The sequence below is a fragment of the Amblyraja radiata genome, chromosome 26 (genome assembly GCF_010909765.2).
Source record: "Amblyraja radiata isolate CabotCenter1 chromosome 26, sAmbRad1.1.pri, whole genome shotgun sequence".
Taxonomy (NCBI): domain Eukaryota; kingdom Metazoa; phylum Chordata; class Chondrichthyes; order Rajiformes; family Rajidae; genus Amblyraja; species Amblyraja radiata.
The window spans coordinates 5,828,821-5,851,447 of record NC_045981.1 but is presented as its reverse complement, the minus strand read 5'-3'; the positions used below and the strand labels follow the sequence as shown (position 1 = coordinate 5,851,447).

The following is a 22,627-nucleotide window of genomic DNA, read 5'->3' as shown; positions in this document are numbered from 1 at the left end:
CCATCAATGAGCATTTCAAAGACTTTAAAGCCTGAATTGTGTTTCATCAACAACATACCCAGGACCGTTAAAATTAAGGATAATAGTAAGTTTTCAATCAACGTAACATATGCATGAAAACTTTCATTTAGTTTAGAGATACAACATGGCAAGAGGTCCCTTGGTCCACCGGGTCCAGCGCCGACCAGCGATCCCCGCACACTAACACTATCCTACATACACTAGAGACCATTTACAATTCTACCAATTCTACGAGTGTGGGCGGAAACCGGAGCTCCCAGAGAAAACCCACGCAGGTCACGGGGAGAATGTACTAAGTACATGCAGACAGCACCCTTAGTCAGGAACGAGCCATGATCTCTGGTGCTGTGAGGCAGCAACTCTACCGCTGTGCCTCCGTGCCGCCTGCTTCTCTTCCAGTTTTGCTTCCAGATTATTTTTCTCTCTTTGCCTGATTTCATTTGCATTTTTCCCCTATTGTCATGTTCATTCCGCTTATTCTTCCCCGTTTCAATGGTCTCTGAGAAGCAATTACAGGTTGACATTGCAGGCTTAAGGACACACATCTTTTGTAACCCTCCTTCTGAACCTCACAAGTAAAAGTACTTCGAAACAACCCCCGCCAAGCACACAAATGGAAAGAAATCCTCCTCAGTATTCTCATTGTCTTCTAACCAATAGATGGATATGTTTGGGATAGGAAGGGTGTGAACCCATTGGAGAGAGAGCAGAGGAAATTGTGTAGGAAGTAACTGCAGACGCTGGCTTAAACCAAAAGCGCGCGAAAAACCCCTCCCCACGCCCACGTGACTGAGGTAGCCAATGTGAGGGTTTGACTACCCCAAGGCACCAGCAGGTGCCGCTACACCTTTCTTCCAGACTTCTCAGTTCTATTGTGAGCATGTCTCCTCTTACTTGATTTTCACTGTTTGAGACATTGTTGCATCTTTATTTTTCCCACATTGTGAATCATTCCGACATGCATCTACAAAATTACTTCTCAGTTGTCTCCTTTTTACGCATGAATTTCTCCAAGCTTTCATTGGTCTAGGGACGACAGATGGCACAATGGGCTAAGTGTTCGGCTGGCGACCGGAAGGTAGCCGGTTCGAATCCCGCTTGGAGTGCATACTGTCGTTGTGTCCTTGGGCAAGACACTTCACCCACCTTTGCCTGTGTGTGAATGTGTGTGAATGTGTGTGAGTGATTGGTGGTGGTCGGAGGGGCCGTAGGCGCAGAATGGCAGCCACGCTTCTGTCAGTCTGCCCCAGGGCAGCTGTGGCTACAGAAGTAGCTTACCACCACCGAGTGTGACTGAGGAGTGAATGAATAATGCGATGTAAAGCGCCTTGAGTATTAGAAAGGCGCTATATAAATCCCATCCATTATTATTATTATTAGTGTTCCTTCTCTGGTTTAAATATTTCCTTTCTCACTTTGGCATTCTGTGGGATGGCCTGATCACAGTACCATAGCGTTTAGTGCAGGGGTGGGCAACCTTGTTCTGCATAGGGGCCGGGACGCATGTCTGTGAGCGGATGGCGGGCCGCATCTATCACATGTACAGTTGGATCCCGCACCATCCCTCCCCGGATGGCAGGCATCAAATCACGTGTTCACAGAAGGTAGAGAAAAAAATGCTGGAGAAACTCAGCGGGTAAGACAGCTTGATGCACTCCTTGCATGTCTCACCCGCTGAGTTGCAGCATTTTTGTCTACCTTCGATTTTTCCAGCATCTGCAGTTCTTTCTTAAACGTGTTCACAGAAGGTGCGAGGCTGTGCCGGCGGCTTTGCGCAGGATGCGGTACAGCCAGAGCTTGTCCGCTGCTTGGGGCGTTACTGCTCGGGGCGCTGCTGCTTGGGGCGTTGCTGCTTGGGGCGTTGCTGCTCGGGGCGCTGCTGCTTGGGGCGTTGCTGCTTGGGGCGTTGCTGCTCGGGGCGCTCAGAGGGCTGGATGAATACCAGGAAAAAATTCCGCCTGCGGGCCATATGATTTCAGGTTACGGGCTGCATTCGGCCCGGGGGCGTAGGTTGCCGACCTCTGGTTTAGAGAATGATTTACCTTTATTTATGCTTTCTTATGATTACAGGTCAACAGTTTACCTGCTCTATCTTCTCAAAGCAACCTGAAGAAGAAAACATTGCTGCAAAAAAACATAACACAGGCAAAGGATGTCCTATGTTGTATGCTGATTTAACGATATAAATTCTGCATGTACCGGTGACAGAGTGCAGGACAATGGCTCAATAAATAGTTTCTATTTAAATGATACTTTGGATCATAAGGAATGTGCAGTACAGGCCAAGTGTTGCAGCATGGAGCAGCCTTCCTGGCCACCGGAGGGGGACAAATCCTGTATTAGATAAACAGCTTGGATGGAAATGTAGATAGGATGGTTAAAAGTGTGCAGATGACACCAAAATTGCTGGAGTTGTAGACAGGGCAGAAGCGTGTCAACGTGTACAACAGGATATAGTTCAGCTGCTGAAAGGTTTGGAGAAGTGGCAGATGGAGTTTAATCTGAACACGTGCAAGATTTTGCGATTTGGAAATTCGAATGCAAAGAGAAAGTATGCAGTTCATGGCAGGACCACTACAAACACTGATGTGGGGTCCATGTCCGTAACTCCATGAAAGTGTCAACACAAGTAGATAGAGTGGTAAAAGCCAACATATAAGCCTTCACCGGTCAGGGCATCTATAAAAACCGAAAACTCTGATCTTGTTATCTACCGGCTTGGCTGCTGAGAACAAAGCGGGTCCATCGGACCTATAATGAATATTTTTGTAACTTTGTCGGCCCTCTACACGTGGCGACTCTTTGGGTACTCTCTCTATTTTATGCAAAACAAAGAATTTCATTGTACCTAACCACATGTGACAATAAAATATCATCATCATCACATCATTTACAGATCACCGAAACGCATTAGTAATCATGAATCATGGCAACTCATGTGGCCTTACCTGCTTCTCGTATTAGGCAAAGAGCACATTTCTCTAGCGAGAGTGCCGTATTTTGCATAAGGGCATCAAAACAGTGAATGGTAGGGCTCTGGGGAGTGTTGTAGAGCAGAGGGATCTAGGAGTGCAGGTGCATGGTTGCTTGAAGGTGGAGTAACAGGTAGATCGTGTGGTCATAAAGTCTTTTGGCACATTGGCCTTCGTCAGTCAGAGTATTGAGCATAAAAGTTAGGAGGTCATGTTGCAGTTGCACAAGACTTTGGTGAGGCCGCAGTTAGAGTATTGTGTTCAGTTCTGGGCACCGTTTTATAGGAAAGATGTTGAGGAGCTGGAATGGGTACAGAGAAGATTTATGAGGATGTTGCCAGGACTAGAGGGTCTGAGCTATAGGCAGAGGTTAAGTCAGCTGGGTCTATATTCCTTGGAGCACAGGAGGATGAGGGGTGAGCTTTTAGAGGCGTATAAAATCGTGAGAGGAATAGATCGGGTAGATGCACAGAGTCTCTTGTCCAGAGTAGGTGAATCAAGGACCAGAGGATATAGGTTTAAGGTGAAGGGGAAAAGATTTAATAGGAATCTATGGGGTAGCTTTTTCACACAAAGCGTGGTGGGTGTATGGAACAAGCTGTCAGAGGAGGTAGTTGAGGCAGGGACTATCCCAACATTTAGGAAGCAGTTAGACAGGTACATGGATAAGACAGGTTTGGAAGGATAAGGACCAAACGCGGGCAGGTGGGACTAGTGTAGCTGGGATATGTTGGCCAGTGTGGGCAAGTTTGGCCAAAGTGCCTGTTTCCATGCTGTATGACTAAAACATTATGAACCTCAAACAATGCCACCAGGATATTTAATGCCATGAATATGGTAATAATTTAAAAGTAAATGAAATTATAAAGGAAGCTCTCATATAGTCAGTTAGTATGCTGGGAGCATGTAAGCTTTGCTCTGGCTCCATGCACTTAACCTCATTCTGAATGACTTTCCACCCAACTTATGCTGCACAGTTTGAAACAATGCATTAATAAAACCCCTCAAAATTAATTTAAAAGTACATTATTATTAGCTCATACTACAATGCACAAGGTAAGAGCCAGATGGATTATGTTGTCAGCAGAGAAGTACCCAGGACTGTCTCAATCTACGGTGGACTTGGGAACTAGATCCTATCCGAAGACTTGAAGTGTGTCTTGTCCACAGAGGCCACCAGTGGCATTGGTCTATACATAATGCAGCAACTTGATGACATTACGAATGTATAGACTTGATAATACTATTAAGGTAAAGAAAGCAAGGTAGTGTCTTGTAAGTCTTGGATGTTTTGTTTGTGATTCAATGTTATTTTTGTAATTAACAAAGGTGCCTTTGCAGGTAAAGCAGCCTCGACTCACCTGTATTGTAGTGGTTGCAAGAGGTGATGACGACTCAGTGAACTTTGTTTCTGGAAGCAAGCTCTCTGATCCCTGGGATTCCTGACTTCTGGGTTGTTCTGGAGATAGAGCATCATTGCTGCTGTCTTCTTCGAAGGAAAATGTGTCGGGGGCTTTAGGGAAGTTCACTTGGCCAACTGTTGATAAAAGAGAAACCATAATGTCAGCAAACTATTTTCTCAACTCTCAGGAACAATAACTTTCAACATCCAACATGTGTTTGACTTCCTAATGAGCCAAATAAAGACATAAGATACTTGTACTCAAATGTGTCCTTGAGCTACTTTGACATTGAAGGAAAATGCAATATCAAAACTGAATGCCTAATTCTCAAGTTACTTCAACAGAATTATTGACATATCTTTCCGTTTCTCACACATCTTTTTGCCTATAATAATGGAACCTAGAACTAGCATTAAGACACTGATCTCATAGATCACTGTCTTTCAGAAGACACTTGATTATTGTTTCACAAATCACTTCATGCATCTGCTTAAAACCGGCATGGGGTCTTTACTGTGTCGGAAGGAACTGCAGATGCTGTTTTAAACCAAAGATAAACACAAAATGCTGAAGTATATCAGCAGGTTAGGCAACATCTCTGGACTAAAAGAATAGTCGAGAACCTTCTTCAGTGAAGTCTGAGTTACTCCAGCATTTTGTGTCTATCTAGGAAGTCTTTACTTCCTGGTTCAGCGGGTGGATTGTGTGGAGAGGATCCAGAGGTCTGGAGATCTGCTCCATTGGGGAAAAGAGCTTGCGCTACTAAAGGTTGACTTTGCACTGAGGGGTGTTGCTGGCAGTGGTGCTAATGCCAACAATATTTATAAAGTACAATAACCACTTTGCAGGCTCACAAGGTTCACACAGTGTTGTCCCTGGGGTGCTCGATGACAGGTGAACCCAGTACACTGTGGCCTCATTTCCCTCAGGTACATTACATGGGGGAAGGACCTCATCCCATGAAAAACACGTTAGTGTTCCAAGGATGACATATAAAGTGAGGAGTCGAAAACACAAAATCACCCACAAGTGACCCAAGGACAAACATCTATTCACAGTTTCATGATAATGGAAATACTGTTTTAGCTTATTTTATAGCTATAATACCACAGAATAGACAATAGACAATAGGTGCAGGAGTAGGCCAGTCGGCCCTTCGAGCCAGCACCGCCATTCAATGTGATCATGGCTGATCATCCACAATCAGTACCCCGTTCCTGCCTTCTCCCCATATCCCCTGACACTGCTATCTCTAAGAGCTCTATCTAACTCTCTCTTGAAAGCATCCAGAGAATTGGCCTCCACTGCCTTCTGAGGCAGAGAATTCCACAGATTCACAACTCTCCGGGTGAAAAAGTGTTTCCCCGTCTCCGTTCTAAATGGCCTACCCCTTATTCATAAACTGTGGCCCCTGGTTCTGGACTTCCCCAACATCGGGAACATGTTTCCTGTCTAATCCTTTAATAATCTTATATGTTTCATTAAGATCCGCTCTCATCCTTCTAATTTCCAATGTATACAAACACAGTCACTCCTTCTTTCAACATATGACAGTTCCGCCATCCCGAAATTAACCTCGTGAACCTACGCCGCACTCCCTCAATAGCAAGAATGTCCTTGGAGACCAAAGAAGACATTGATTTGGCCCATCAGATCTATACCGTCTCACGTTACATTGTCAGGGGATCAATAAAAGTGCCATTTTTAATTCACATCAATAAATCAGCCCCATTCAGCAATAGTGCTACCAAAACATTGCAAAGAATTCAGTTATGATTATTGCAAAAAATGTAACTAAGTACAACAATGGAAACTGTTTTCATAAAATTGCACCATCAGATGATAATTGTACCCATTTTCAAAGACTTGGGTTGGCATTAATCTGCATCTGGGATCTCGAACCTGCTTTCCATCTCTCCATGCAACACTTTGCAGCTGTGCAGCATTCTTTGGAAAATGAACACGGGCAATTTATTTCACTGAAACTGTTCACATAGTTATTTAGCAAAGTTAGCCAATAGTGAGCAGGAAGCACACTTCAGACAGCTTTTTGTATGAATTAAAAGTCAAATCCCCAAACTGTCTTCGATGCTTATGGTAGTGTACAGATAGTGACATCAGCTTTTTAACCTGGTGCAATCATCAGGTCAGGCACAGCCTTGTATTGCCATTGAAACAGAGTGGTCTGAGAGGGCCGTCAGTCATGCAAGTCTTCCATGCGGCTGTGTAGCCTCACTGGGTGGTTTTCCTGCAATACTGGGAGGGCTTGGTGGAAAATACAAATCCAAAGGAATGTTCCGATGGAATTGTCATCTTACAATAATTTATAACAGATTTGAAACCAAAACAGCGCTACTGTGCAGTGTAAGAAAGTTCAAATCAGAAACAGACACTTTCATTGACATTATTTACATGTATACGCATCTGAAACTAGCAAATTGTGAATTATTTTAACATTCATTTATTTCTACCTCAGTGTGAAAACATTACTTTGCTTGATTTCATGCCCATTCTTTATCAGATACATTTGGCACATCCTACTTGCTCAGTCTGAAGAAGGGTCTCGACCTGCAACGCCACCTAAACAGTTCACCTGTGGATAGGGTGAACTGTTTTAAATATCTGGGAGTCCGCATCTCCGAGGATATGACATGGGCATCACACGCCTCAGCACTCGTGAGTAAGGCAAGGCAGCGCCTTTACCACCTCAGGCAATTGAGGAAATTCAGAGTGTCTCCGAGGATCCTCCAGTGCTTCTACGCAGTGGCGATGGAGAGCATCTTGTCCGGGAACATTACCATCTGGTTTGGGAATTGCTCTGCCAAGGACAAGAAGGCTCTGCAGAGAGTAGTGCGTTCGGCCGAACGCACTATGGGAACTTCACTTGCCCCCCTGCAGGAACTATACATCAGGAGCTGCAACTCCAGAGCCAACAATATCATGAGAGACCCCTTCCACCCCTGCAACGGACTGTTCCAGCTGCTACGGTCAGGCAAACGCCTCCGTTGCCGTGCGGTGAGAACGGAGAGGTTGAGAAGGAGTTTCTTCCCAGAGGCCATTCGGACTGTAAACGCCTATCTCACCAGGGACTAACTCTACTGAACGTTTTTCCTTCCATTATTTATTATGTAAAAGAATATGTGTGTTATGATTGTGTTTATAGTTTGTTTGGTTGTTTGGTTGTTTGTCTTTTGCACAAAAGTCCGCGAGCATTGCCACTTTCATTTCACTGCACATCTCGTATGTGTATGTGACAAATAAACTTGATTTGACTTGACTATTCCTTTTCTTCAGAGATGCTGTCTGACCCGCTGAGTTACTCCAGCTTTTTGTGTCTATTTACTTGCTTAGAACTCTGTTCATGACGCCACTCATTTGGAAGTCTTTTAACATTCATTGAACGGACATTTGCTTAACTGAGCCTTTAAAAAGTATGATCTGAGAATTATGTCAATAGTCAAGACATTTCCTGCATATTATTAGACAAAAACTGCATGGCACCGACCAAATGTGCATTAAAGTGGCACTAATTCTGGGGGAGTTAGCTCCTGTTGATAATATCACCCAGTCTATGTTGTGTGAGTTGTTCTTGTATCTCAGCACTGTTTTGCCGTATCTACTTCACTCAAGTGACGTCCACAGTGGTTCAATGTCCAATATTCATTTCCGGGGGTTCAACACATTGGCAAAAGTGGTGCTGGTCACTCAAAGAGGAAGAAGCTTCGATTAAAGCTGAAAGCTCCACGGCAGCATCACTTGAAAGGATGAGTGTGTGTACCCTGCACAGAGTTCTACACAACAACAATGTGCAAAACTGACGTCAGGTAAACTAACTCAAACTAAGATTCCACTCGCTGCACCACCAGATGGTTTTTAAATAATTTCTCCTTCAAAATGTAATTGTTGTAATAAACCTCGTCGCTAGGAAAGCGGTTGCACGCGCATCAGTTGAGGAATTAGTTAAAAAAAACTGGAGCAAAATGTTTGACAAAATAGACAGGAACCAGCCCTTCACATGGAGCTGCTCCTGAAGATGGGACTCAACACGAAACATCCCCCATTCCTTTTCTCCAGAGAGGCTGCCTGTCCCGTTGAGTTACTCCAGCATTTTGTGACTATCTTCTCATCAACACATCCTGCAGGTGTCAATGTGTGCCTTTATTCCCCTTCCTCATCTGGGACCTTAGAAAAACCTCAAGGATAAACATAAGGTGTCCACACTGCTCCCACAAATCCAAGGCCCACCCTCACTTTCAGAAACTCAGGACCCAGTCGGACTAATTCTGCTTCAAACTACATGTTGCTGCTTACTGGTGCGTTACTGACATCAAAAGTAAACCGCATCTGTCACTGCGGGGATCCTTTGGTGTTAGGTCAGGCTGACCGTACTATTTGGAGCTGCCAGGGGCATGTGGCTGCATCGTAAGATCTGTCAAAGTGCGGACAGTCAGAGGGGTGAATCCCTTCCTTATAGTAACCCTCCTGTTGGAAGTGTCCTTGTACAGGATGCCTCCACTTGCTCGCTGTGTTCTTCAACAACGAAACCACTTTCTCCAAACATGGGAGGGCTTTGCACGCTCTTCCCATCATTAGACGATACACTCGTTCCTTGTAGCTCTCTTCCAGATTGAACAATGCCATTTGTAGCCCAATGTGACCTTTTATCAGCTGTTTCCAGAGGTCAGAACTGTGAGGATATGCACCAATTGGACTAGTAAAGTCTGCCTTTTCGGAAATGGACCATTGACGCCAAAAAAGCCCAACAGTACTTATTAAACTAATTTCTATTTCTGTTTAGTATTTTCTAACTAATGTTATAGAGAGGTTATGCATGCCACTTGAACTCCATAAACTGCAGCAGGCAAATTCCTTGGCCAGCATTCTTACAGACTATTTTTTATTGGGGATAGATTACATGTTATTTTGTGGACCAAATCATCTTTAATGCTATAGCCATTATAATATAAAAACGCCAAATTCATAAGGTAACAGAATATGTGTTTTCATAATAGAGAACTCTAAAAGGTTCTAAAATATAAAGGGATTTTATTGGGATGAGGGAAAATATGAACTGCTGTAAAGGGGAGCCTTGCAATGACTAATAATGTGTCATTTTGTACTCTACATGTTGTCATTCACTTGACCAGACAGGAGAAATAGCAGTTTCCATGTCATCTAACTAAATGTGGCTACTATAGAAAGAACATTATGTTCTTATGGCAAAGACTACACAAGAGACTTAAGCCATCAGAACGCTTTCTTTACCTATTCTGTGTTATTATCAAAGCAAACAAGTTGTGGGGAAGTTATTTGGGATCCCACTGACAACAACTCTTGACCCCAGGGGTCACCAGATAAGTGTTGAGAAATAAGACTATCTTAACAAAGGTGACTGTAGCAGCTGTTGGCAGAATTCTAGGTAATGGAATGGATACTCTAACCTCCTGCCATGTGATCTGCCAAAGAGCAACTCTGCCATTTATCATTCATTCACACACTGGGATAGCAAAGTGAAGTAAAAAACTTTGTGAAAGGTGAAATTTTTTTTTCTTCTGCCACCCATCCATTTATCTTTCCTTGGTGTCCAGGTATCCACTGTGACATGGTGACCTCACACGATATCTTCTATCTTGTCATCTTTTAACATCAGAAAGTAGCAACATCCCACACAGTTGCCGTCGCAACAGTTGCAATCTTATTTGTAGGAAGGAACTGCAGATGCTGGTTTACACCGAAGTGACCCTTGCTTTCCCTCTCTCTCCATCCCTCCTCCACTATTTTCACCGTCCTCCTGATCAGTTTTGCTGATTGCATGCCTCGTTGTCGCCTTCACCCCAGCTAACCATGAAGCCTTCTACATTTTCTTGATCACCGTCAGCACATATCTGTCGTTTGCACACCTTACCCTTCCATATCCCTAGTCTCCCTCTTCCCTGACTCTCAGTCTGAAGAAGGGTCTTGACCCAAAACGTCACCCATTCCTTCTCTCTAGAGATGCTGCCTGTCCCGCTGAGTTACCCCAGCATATTGTGCCTATTTTCAGTGCAACTTATTTCTTTGGTTTTGATGCTAACATTACATTGTACTACACACCACAAGACATTGCTTGATTCAAATAAACAGAGGGGTTGTTAACTCTGTAAAATGCAGTTTGTGAGCGTTCGCCAAACACCTGCAAGAACTCTGTGGCACCACCAATCTGCTGTATCTAATTTTAAATTTTTCCTTTGAACAAAGTAGCAAAGAATTAAAAAAAACTCCGAGCTTAGACGGTGCGCTGATGGACTGTTTTTATTTGCTGATAGGATCTCGATATAAATCTAATTCAGAGCAATGGATGAATTGCCATGTGGTTGAGGTGCCAATTATCCAGGATGAATCAACAAAGGTAGAAAAAATAATAGGAATACGATTAAAAAAATGTTTTCAGAAGGATAAAAACATTTTTTAGTTACAAACATATTTGTAACATATTCAAAAAATGGTGATTTATTCAAGCTGGGGAGAAAGAGTTATATAATTTGCTGAAACCATCAAGGCCATGTTAAACTCTTGCCAGTTGTTGGACATTGATGTTAGGTAATCCGAGAGCAATTGCAGGCAAACACGCAAACCTGACTCTAGGATGGTTTTCAAGCAGCACTAAGGTTCAATGTCACTCAGCAGCTGCAGGGCAGAAACTTTAGACGCTTAGACTTTAGAGATACAGCACGGAAACAGGGTCTTTGTCCGCACCGACCAGCGATCACCCCCCGTACACTGCCACTATCCTACACACTCGAGACAATTCAACAATTTTACCCAAGACAATTAACCTACAAACCTGGTTTCTTCCCATCTTTGGGATGTGGAAAGAAACCTGAGCACCCGGACGATCGCAGAGAGAACGTACAAACTCCGTACAGACAGCACCCGTAGTCATGTGAGTATTCTGAGAGATAGGATATACAGGCATTTGGATGGGCAAGAGCTAATTAGTCCAGCATGGTTTTGTATGTGGGAGGTCGTGTCTCACAAATCTGATAGTTTTTTTTGAAGACGTGACCAAAAAGGTTGATGAGGGCAGAGCTGGTTGGTAGGCTGCTCTGGAGGGTTATACCCCATGGGATCCAAGGAGCGATAGGTGCATGGATAGCAAATTGGCTCCATGGAAAGAAGCAGAAGGTAATGGTGGAAGGTTGCTTCTCAGACTGGATGCCTGTGACTAGTGGTGTGCCTCAGGGTTCGGTGCTGGATGTTACAGTTTGTCATCTACATCAATGATTTGGATGAGAACATACAGGGCAAGATTAGTAAGTTTGCTAATGATACGAAAGACAGTGGTTTTGCAGATAGTGAAGATGGTTGTGAACGATTGCAGCAGGATCCGGATCGATTGGCCTGGTGGGTGGAGGAATGGTTGATGGAATTTAATACAGAGGTGCTGCATTTTGGGTCGTCGAACAAGGTCAGGAGCCACACAGTAAATGGGAGGCCTCGGGTAGTGTTGTAGAGCAGAGTAATCTAGTAGTACTGGTGCATGGATCCTTGAAGGTCGAGTCGCAGGTAGATAAGGTGGTCAAGAAAGCTTTTGGCACTTTGGCCTTGATCTGTCAAAGTATTGAGTATAGAAGTTGGGAGGTCATGTTGCAGTTGTATAACACGTAGGTGAGACCACATTCAGAATATTGTGTTCAGTTCTGGGCACCATGTTATGGGAAAGATATTGTCAAGTTTGAAAGGGTTCAGAAAAGATTTACGAGGATGTTGCCAGGACTAGAGGGGGTGAGCTATAGGGAGATGTTGATAAGGCTGGATGTCCATTTCATGGAGCGTAGGAAGATGAGGCGAGATCTTTATAGAGGTATACAAAATCATGAGAGGAATAGATCGGGTAGATGCACAGAGTCTTTTGCCCAGAGTAGGGGAATCGAGGACCAGAGGATATAGGTTCATGATGAAGGGGAAAAGATTTGATAGGAATCCGAGTCGATAACTTTTTCCACACAAAGTGTGGTGGGTGTATGGAACAAGCTGCCAGAGGAGGTAGTTGAAGCTGGGACTGTCCCATTGTTTAAGAAACAGTTAGACAGGTACATGGATAGGACAGGTTTGGAGGGATATGGACCAAGCGCAGGTAAGTGGAACTAGTGTATCTGGGACATTGTTGGCTGGTGTGGGCGAGTTGGGCCGAAGGGGCTGTTTCCACACTGTATCACTCTATGACTCTATGACTCTATGACAGCACCCGGGTCTCTAGCGCTGTAAGGCAGCAACTCTACCACTGCGCCGCCCCACAGTCACGTTGTGGCATGTGGAAATTAGCGACAGTGATGCAGAAAAGCAGACTTTCCCGAGGAACAGTACAATGAGCTGACCAAGGTGGCCTTGATAACTGTAGCAAATGTCTGAAATTGAAAGTGGCTCTTTCCCCCGACACTTGCATCCACAGACTCTACAAGCACAATTTTAAATTAAGTTGAATTAAAGTGTGGGAACAGGCCTTTTGGCCCACCAGAACCACGCCAACCATTTACATTAATTAGTTCCATGCCATCCAACTTTCGCAATCCTACACACTAGGGGCAATTTACAGATGCCAATTAACCTACAAATCCCCATGTGTTTGGGCTTTGGCAGGAAACCGGAGCACCTGGAGGTCACAGGGAGAACGTGCAAACTCCACACAGACAGCACCCAAGGTCAGGGCTGAACCGAGATCTCCGGCACTGTGAGGCAGAAGCACTACCAGCAAGGTTCATTAAAATAAAACTTTTATAAATATAATATACTCTTCTACAAATGTCCCATTGTGCAGCAGCAGTCATTATAAAGGAGTGCGTGATATTATTTTCCTAGGAGTTGTGTACGCCTTAAGCCATCTCCGACAAGCTGATTCCAGTCAGTTTAAAATAAACTGAGATCCATTATCCCAAGGCACAATGTTACAGCCTGTGCTCATAACTCCTCAGCCCCCTGACAAAGAGAAACTACAGGCAGATGCTTCTCGTGGCTTGGCTGCACAAATGTGTGGACACATCTGCAGTAGGTTTGTCATTGTCACTCTGGCCTAAAGACGTGCTTTCACATGATTCATGTTACACACCACAGAAAATATCAGAGAGCAGTATTTATCAACTGATAACATAAACCGAGAGCTCTCAATTCCAACGCTGACATAGAGAAGCATGCAGGCATAGTTTAAGTGGCAGAAGGTCAAAGCTGTTAACTGTAAGAAAACTGTAAGGTTTGGCCTCGGGCTCCTCCTGTAATATTCCAATAAACAGTCCAAGTTCTTAAATCTTCCACTATCGCGTTAATCTTTTTGATTCCATGGTCTGATATTTTGATGCATTTTAACGTTAACTCTTACTTTCCCGTTGCAGCAATGCTATTAAACGTGCAGTCTATTGGCTGCGGGTCTCTGCGAGCGCACGCCGGGGGCTCTAACAACAAGACCCGGTGCGCGACCTTGCATCACCCGGCGTGGCTTTAATGGCCACGGGACAATTTGCCATCGCCCGCCGGAGGCTTTGACTTTGACTCTGACATGGGGGGGGAGAGTGCAGTGGAGAGAAAAGTTTTTTTGGCCTTCCATCACAGCAATGTGATGGATGTTTATGTAAATTATGTTGTGTCTTGGGTCTATTTGTTTGTAATGTATGGCTGCAGAAACGGCATTTCGTTTGGACCTCAAGGGGTCCAAATGACAATAAATTGAATTGTATTGTATCAGGACTAAAGTATATGCATGGAAACCATTCTGTTTGTACTTTGAGCTTCTCGTTGGGGAAAAAACTTCTAAATATTTATTTAAATGAAACATGAGTCATTCTGCAGGCTGCCACTCTCTGCCGCCTGTCTCGTGGTCAGTGAACGATGGTGAACTATTTCACAATGTGAACCTTCACATCCAAGACCAATGTGCCCTCAGTCAAGGTGTGCACAATTGCACCTTTCAGCAGGGATCACTGCGTCAATGAAAACTACTGCTGAATTTCACTCTTACAGCCCAAAGAGGCTACTTTGTAGACATGAGATGTCAAAGGCAAAAAAATAATAATTAATAACATTTCAAAAAGGTACGTTTATAAAAGTTAAGTAAACTCAATTAATTTCAAAAGTTCCAAATGATCTAAAACTTACTACTTATCCCCGTGTTTAAGTCCATTGGATAATTTACTGGTGTGGACCAACATCATATTAACTTAAATATAGTCTGAAGTGTCCCGAACCAAAACGTTACCTGTCCATTCCCTCCACAGATGCTGCCTGACTCTCTGAGTATCTCAACACTTTGTGATTTGCTCAAGATTCAAGCATCCGTAGTTCCTTGTATTAACCTATTCACTAAGCCATTGAAGGTAGATTCGGGATTATGTTTAATTTTAAGGATAAATCACATTGTGTTGTCAAGTATTTTATATCAGTCTATTGAAGGCATTGATAATTATTCTTTATTACAGTAATCCTTCATTCTAACGGACTATAGTGGGGGGGGGGGGGGGGGGGGGGTTGTCTGTATGGCTGATTGCTATAACTGAGAAAGGGTTAATTATTGTATAAGCAGTAGACACAAACAACTGCAATTGCTGGCTAATATACAAAAGGACACAAAGTGCTGGAGTGACTCAGCAGGTCAGGCACCATCTCAAGAGAACATGGATAGGTGACGTTTTGGGGAGAGGCACATCTTCAGACTCTCGGTCTGGAACTGGGCCTGGGATCCTGTGAGTTGACAGTCCCAGCTTGCTGGGAAACTGTGTGGTCCGGCGATGGTGGCAGGAGGTCCAGCCTGGAAGTTGCCAGGGAGGCAATGCAGGCTGGGGGGGGGGGGGTGGCATTGGCAGCTCGGCCTGGAACAACCGGGGATGGTGTTGGAAGCCCAGCCTGGAAGCGGCTGGGGAGGTGGGTGCGTGCTGAGGGTGGCATCGGCAACCTTCGGTAGGTCCGTTATAAAGAAGATAGACATAAAATGCTGGAGTAACTCAGCGGGACGGGCAGCATCTCTGGAGAGAAGGAATGGGTGACGTTTCGGGTCGAGACCCTTCTTCAGACTGAAGTCATGGGAAAGGAAAATGAGGGATATAGACGATGATGTAGGGAGATAAAGAACAATGGATGAAAGATATGCAAAAAAGTAATGATGATAAAGGAAACAGGCCATTGTTAGCTGTTTGTTGGGTGAAAATGAGAAGCTGGTGCAACTTGGGTGGGGGAGGGACAGAGGGAGAGGATGCCGGGGTTACTTGAAGTTAGAGAAATCCGTTATAAAGAGGTCCGTTAAAACGAGGCCTTACTGTATTTTTAGCCTAATATTCTAGTAAAAACACATGTTCCGTGGTTATCACTATGGCTCAGTAATCAGGAATCAAAACAAATGACTGGAAATATATGATGAAGCCTAATACAGTAACAGGAAAAAGTCTTTGTTGAAGCGTAGATTTTCCAAAATAATCGTCCATACAATGTGAAGGTGATGGGCAACACACGATCTTAACTGAGCCAGTGTATGAACCTACTTCACCAGGAGCCCTGGAGCCTGTTCTAATCTCTAAACATAACAGAATCAGTCTCTATACTGGACGTTATCCTCCCAGGCTCTGTAGTAATGGTGCTGACAAGGACCTGGGTATAAACAGCTTCTGATTCACCCTTCAGCTATGCACAAGATATCAGCAGGCAGCCAGCTCAACATTCATCTGCTGCATCAAATTACAGTTCAAATTGAAGATCATTTCTCGTACACTTGGTAATGATATGAACATTAGTTATGGCAAGATGTACTTTTTGTTCAGATTTTCTTGATTTCAGATCACGGAACGAAGTAGTATAATTAATTCTGTCTGGTGGTGATTCACAGTAATTACACTGCAGATAGCATGTACGGCAGGCAATTGACTGAATTGTTTAATAAGAGGGCAATGCTGATCAAAAATGCAATGCATCACAGAGGTAACTACCACCAAAAATGTCAACCTACCACTGTTTTCCTTTATTAGTTAATTTTAAGAAATCCTTTACAATAAAGTTGATGAAAGAATTTTAATTAATTTAAGAGATGTCTATTCTCTTCAATGTAATGTCGCATTGATATTTAATTTATTTTACAAAGTCAGTAATAAGCAGGATTGAGACAAGGAAAATACAAACTGGAAGTAAATCACCATCCCACTTGGAGACCTCTGATCTGATAATGAAGGTTGTGGATCACACCTCCTTCTCCCAGCCTCAGTCACGGCAAACACAAATGTCTATCTTCCTATGTAACTCACAGGGAGTTCAGGACTCTGGGACAAACAGAACTTTCTGCTGCATGCTGTCGGGTTTTTTTCTGACTATCTTCTGCCCATTGAGTCCCAATATTGAAAATATTGGTTACATTTATAATATAATGGAATCATATCATAGAAACATAGAATATAGGTGCAGGAGGAGGTCATTCGGCCCTTCGAGCCAGCACCGCCATACATTGTGATCATGGCTGATCGTCCCCATTCAATAACCCGTGCCTGCCTTCTCCCCGTATCCCTTGATTCCACAAGCCCCTAGAGCTCTATCTAACTCTCTCTTAAATGCATCCAGTGATTTGGCCTCCACTGCCCTCTGTGGCAGGGAATTCCACAAATTCACAACTCTCTGGGTGACATTTTTGTTTCTCACCTCAGTCTTAAATGGCCTCCCCTTTATTCTAAGACTGTGGCTGGCCCCTGGTTCTGGACTCGCCCAACATTGGGAACATTTTTCCTGCATCGTATAACCATCGTACATCCTGTACCTTTATCATATAATGGAAAAATACTCTTTCTTTTCAGCTTATGTCCACAATCAGACTGCAACTGGCACAACATTCCAAAGTACTACGTTAAATGTGCTCTAAGTGATGACTTTCCATCTTATGATTAATATCAGGAAGGAACAACATCAGCAAGCGCTAAGCATTGCAAATTGTTTACAACAGGGCTTCCAGGAGATTGAAGTGGGAATTTCTGCATGAGTGAAGGCAGCCAATGATGCAAATTGTTCTTCCCCAGAGAAAGGCCAAAATAAAAAACAACTCTTTGGTCAGGAGAATCAGTACTCTTTGTTATAAAAACCTTATGAGCACATGTAAAGAGAGCTAGGAATTGCAATCACAGAAGTAACCACTGCACTGTAATTGTGCAACTCCACGTAACTGAACAGCAGAAGTAATGGCTCTTAATTCTTCTGCTAGACTCCCTCTTATGCCCCTGTCCCACTTAGGAAACCTGAACGGAAACCACTGGAGACTTTGCGCCTCACCCAAGGTTTCCGTGCGGTTCCCGGAGGTTGCAGGTGGTTGCCGGAGGTTGCAGGTAGTGGAAGCAGGTAGGGAGACTGACAAAAACCTCCGGGAACCGCACGGAAACCTTGGGTGGGGCGCAAAGTCTCCAGAGGTTTCCGTTCAGGTTTCCTAAGTGGGACGGGGGCATTAGCTATTGAAAGTTTCTATCCAGCTGATTGGGTAGTTTAGTTTAGTTTAGTGCAGAGATACAGCGTGGAAACAGGTCCTTTGGCCCACCGTGTTCGCACCGACCAGCGATCCCCGCACATTAACACTATCCTACACACACCAGGGACAATTCACACTTATACCAAGCCAATTAACCTGCAAACCTGTACATCTTTGGAGTGTGGGAAGAAACCTAAGATCGCGGAGAAAACCCGCGCGGTCACGGGGAGAACGTACAAACTCCGTGCAGACAGCACCCGTAGTCAGGATGGAACCCTGGTCTCTGGCGCTGTAAGGCAGCAACTCTACCGCTGTGCCACCGTGCTGCCCTTGTTGAACAAAGTTACATACAAATTGCCCCAACTTACAAATGCCTGAATTAGGGACACCATGCACGTGAGCAACCATGCACGTGAGCAACCATGCACGTGAGCAGCCATGCACGTGAGCAACCATGCACGTGAGCAACCATGCACGTGAGCAGCCATGCACGTGAGCAACCATGCACGTGAGCAACCATGCACGTGAGCAACCATGCACGTGAGCAACCATGCACGTGAGCAACCATGCACGTAAGCAACCATGCACGTGAGCAACCATGCACGTAAGCAACCATGCACGTGAGCAACCATGCACGTGAGCAGGCTCTCATAATATTATTAAATTCAAACGTCTGATGAAGGAATTCATTCTTACTAACAGTGGAACTAGTTTCTCCCCTCTCTCCACTTTCAGAGACTGTCCTTTCTTTCATTCCTATTCGTTCTTGAGATCATTCATTATAAAACTGTGGAGGTTTGGCTTTTTTTGTGTATGTGGTGACATGTCCAAAATTGACTTAAGGATCTTCAATTTATGGACAGCCTGTAACGGGAAGCTGGAAGCTCTGATGAGGTTGAAGAAAGCAGTTCTCCACAACCACCTTTTCAAAGGCAATGTGGAATGGGCAATAAAGGCTGCCTTGCACCAAGACCTACAACTTGCAAAATGAAGACAAAATAATGAAACTTCCGATTGAGTTCCTGCAAGTATTGGTTAACAATTCTGTTTGCTTGGATATGAATCAATCAGGATTTTAAATATTTCAATGGGTAATTATCTAGAAATTCAATGAGAGTTGGGAGTGCTACATAAATATGGTAGAAAGGATAGCAAAGGGCCCTCCTAGAGTGGGCGTAGCATTATTGATTGGAGATTTTTAGGCAAGTAACAGTGTACATCAGGGGTTCCCAACCTTTGTCGTCCTGTTTACCCCTGGCAACTTTTCGAAAGTAAATTTACCCCCACCCTGTCTTGTTCAACAATCTGAGTTTACAGTTCTACCATAATAAAGCAACCGACAAAGGGGAAGTTTTAAAATACTGTTTTTTTAACAAATCCAGAATTAATAAATTTACTCCCTGGGTAGGCAACATTTACCCAGTGGGTAATTTACCCCAGGTTAGGAACTGTTGGCGTACATCCTAAACTAAGCTGCATAAATACCATTGATTGCCTCTTTCACCGCGGAGTCCACTGGAATTATATTCTTCTTCACCAGTTCCAAAGGCCCGGGTCGTTGGGCTATCTTCTCATTGAGATCATCGGCCAGCCTCGCCCTCTTCAGTTTCATCTGAGTTGCTTGAAGTTTACCCTCTGCAGGTGTATCTTTTGGATCAGAAACACAAACTTAGTGACCGATCATTTGAAAAGACGACAGAGCAGGTCACGCTGGCTCGATACACGCCTTGCACATCGGCCATCGCCACTGCCCCCCCCCCATCCCTACACCTGGGAATGCCATCTTTCTCTGGTGTGACTATGGAAGGCTAAACTCTGCATCCTGATGTCTGGCAATATAGTACGAGGGACAACTGGGCCTCTGGAATGAAGGCAAAAGAGACATAGACAATACATGCAGCAGTAGGCCATTCCGCCCTTCGAGCCAGCACCTCCATTCAATGTGATCATGGCTGATCATCCACAATTTGTACCCCGTTCCTGCCTTCTCCCCATATCCCCTGATTCCGCCATCTTTAAGAGCCCTATCTAGCTCTCTCTTGAAAGTATCCAGAGAACTGGCCTCCACTGCCCTCTGAGGTAGAGAATTCCACAGACTCACAACTCTCTGTGCGAAAGTGTACTGACTGTGAAAGTGTTCTGACTGTATGTGCTGGAATGTAGAAGAAACACATAATGCTGGAAAGTTGACAAAAAATGCTGGAGAAACTCAGCGGGTGAGGCAGCATCTATGGAGAATAGGAGCAGGCGATGTTTTGGGTCGAGACCCTTCTTCAGACTGATGTCGGGGAGGGGGGGACGGGAAAAAGAAAGGAAGAGGCGGAGAGAGTAAGCTATGTGGGAGAGCTGGGAAAGGGGAGGGGAAGGAGGGAGAAACCAAGCGAAGGTTCAGCGACGGCTTCGCCCAACACCTCCGCTCAGTCCGTACTAACCAACCTGATCTCCCAGTTGCCCACCACTTCAACTCCGCCTGCCATTCTGAATCTGACCTTTCTGTCCTGGGCCTCCTCCATTGCCAGAGTGAGGCCCAGCACAAATTGGAGGAACAGCACCTCATATTTCGCTGAGATAGTTTACAGCCCAGCGGTATGAACATTGACTGCTCTAATTTCAAGTAGTCTCAGGTATACCTCTTGAATTACTTATCTGAATCCAGGGTGGGAATGTTGACCCAACTGTTCTATCCCAACTTTTGATAATGCTTCCCTGGCCATTACATTTAATCGACTGACAAGTCAACATGACGTTTGCCAGAAAATCTAGGATTGTCCTCAATTCTTTGGAAATTAAAGCTCATTATCCTTGCATGGAAGCAACTTTTAGAAAATTCAGGGTGCGTGTACAGGGCTGGGGTTCCAGAAACAAATGTTTTGTTTTTTCTTCTTCTTGCAATTGTTTTATAGGTGATAGAAAATGTCGGCGACGAGGAAAAAGTCTCCTGGAGTTCTCCCAGATAGAGCTGGAAACATTATCCAATCCAACAATGGCCAGTGAACTCTGCTCACAGGGTAAGGAGGAAACACCTGCTCTCTGGCTAATTTTAATTCCTTGGACCATGAGATGATTCCATAAATATCCCTCTTGGAAAGAAACCAAACAGCAAATCGTGTATGACAGCATAACCTGGTGTTGTTGTGCTAATGTAGTCGCATGCGCATTTTAGCAAAATATCAATCTTTGTACATTCTGGATTATTATTTTTGTATAGTTCTGTTAACAGGCAGCCTTTACTTATTGCAACAATGTGCAATAATCATTAAAATGAGAAAGGAATAAAGTATTCATTGCTGGTCCTTCTGATCTTTGGTCGGACTTTGCTGCCTTTACCTTGCACTAAACGTTATTCCCTTATCATGTACCTGTACACAATAAATGACTCGGTTGTAATCATATATTGCCTTTCTGCTGACTAAAGCTCTTCACTGTACCTCAGTACATGTGACAATAAGCTAAACTGAAACTAAAACAGATTTGCTGTTTAGGTTGGCAGCAATTTACTGACCTCAAGTTGGCACTGTAATTTGTAAGAACTTAGGATTACCTGGAATTCCACAAGGAGTCCTGAACTCGGACTGAAGTTGTTCCAAGACCAAAACTGCATGTGATGCAGGCTACTGAAGATTAGCTGGTTGGATTTTCGCTGCAGCAGTTAAATTAACATGGATACGTCAGTGTACAACTAAGCCCTATATCTGGAACCTGGAATCAGATCCTCGTCAGGGAGTCAAGTGTTCTGGATTTGATCTGCTACTTTGTCAATGTGTCCAATTTAATAATTTCTGGTCTGGGCAAGGCATCTTTTGCAGTGTTAACTAACATTGTTGGAATCTGCAATAACTCAGTCTGCAGAACTGACCAAACTATGGAACACACCGTAGATGAGTGCCCACAGGGTTCCCTGAGAAACATCTGAACATAGAAACATAGAAAATAGGTGCAGGAGTAGGCCATTCGGCCCTTCGAGCCTGCACCGCCATTCAATATGATCATGGCTGATCATCCAACTCAGTATCCTGAACCTGCCTTCTCTCCATAACCCCTGATCCCTTTAGACACAAGGGCCACATCTAACTCCCTCTTAAATATAGCCAATGAACTGGCCTCAACTACTTTCTGTGGCAGAGAATTCCAGAGATTCACCACTCTCTGTGTGAAATATGTTTTCCTCATCTCGGTCCTAAAAGATTTCCCCCTTATCCTTAAACTGTGACCCCTTGTCCTGGACTTCCCCAACATCGGGAACAATCTTCCTGCATCTAGCCTGTCCAACCCCCTAAGAATTTTGTACGTTTCTATAAGATCCCCCCTCAATCTTCTAAATTCTAACGAACACTTACAAACGCTACATATTCAGGTTTGATTGCATTGAACGCCTAGTACATAGACAACTTGAATAAAATGTGATCCCATCAACACAAAATATAATTACAAAGACACGTTCTTACCTTGGAGGATATGCATATTAACCAGGTCTGTTTTCTCGGGTCTACTTCTAATCTTGTGTTTTAAGTAATCTTCTGTCTGTAAAATGCAAAAAATAAATCATCTATAAACTTATTAAAGACAAAGCAGGTTTAAGTGATTTACATAAATTATATATGGCATATAAATAATGAACAGAAGATCACTTGTGTGTTTGTAATCAATAATCAATAGATTAGAAACTGAGTTTATGAAACCATCAATAGTGTATTCTTTGGCAGGGGCAAGTAATGATCATCTAATGCCCCTAATTGCATGGACTGTAGCAGAGTCTCTTCAGAACTTTTCACAACACT

General features: G+C 43.9%; 1 protein-coding gene across 4 annotated transcripts in view; it reads right to left on the bottom strand.

The window, feature by feature from the left end:
- Positions 1-22,627, bottom strand: part of myocd (myocardin) — a 467,533-nt gene that overhangs the window by 27,401 nt on the left and 417,505 nt on the right. For all 4 annotated transcript variants that reach the window (XM_033044078.1, XM_033044079.1, XM_033044077.1 and 1 more), the window contains 3 exons: positions 22,295-22,370; positions 19,335-19,496; positions 4,355-4,530 (listed from right to left, as the gene is read on the bottom strand). In XM_033044078.1, coding sequence (XP_032899969.1) covers positions 4,355-4,530; positions 19,335-19,496; positions 22,295-22,370 — 414 coding nt within the window. The remainder of the gene's footprint in view (positions 1-4,354; positions 4,531-19,334; positions 19,497-22,294; positions 22,371-22,627) is intronic.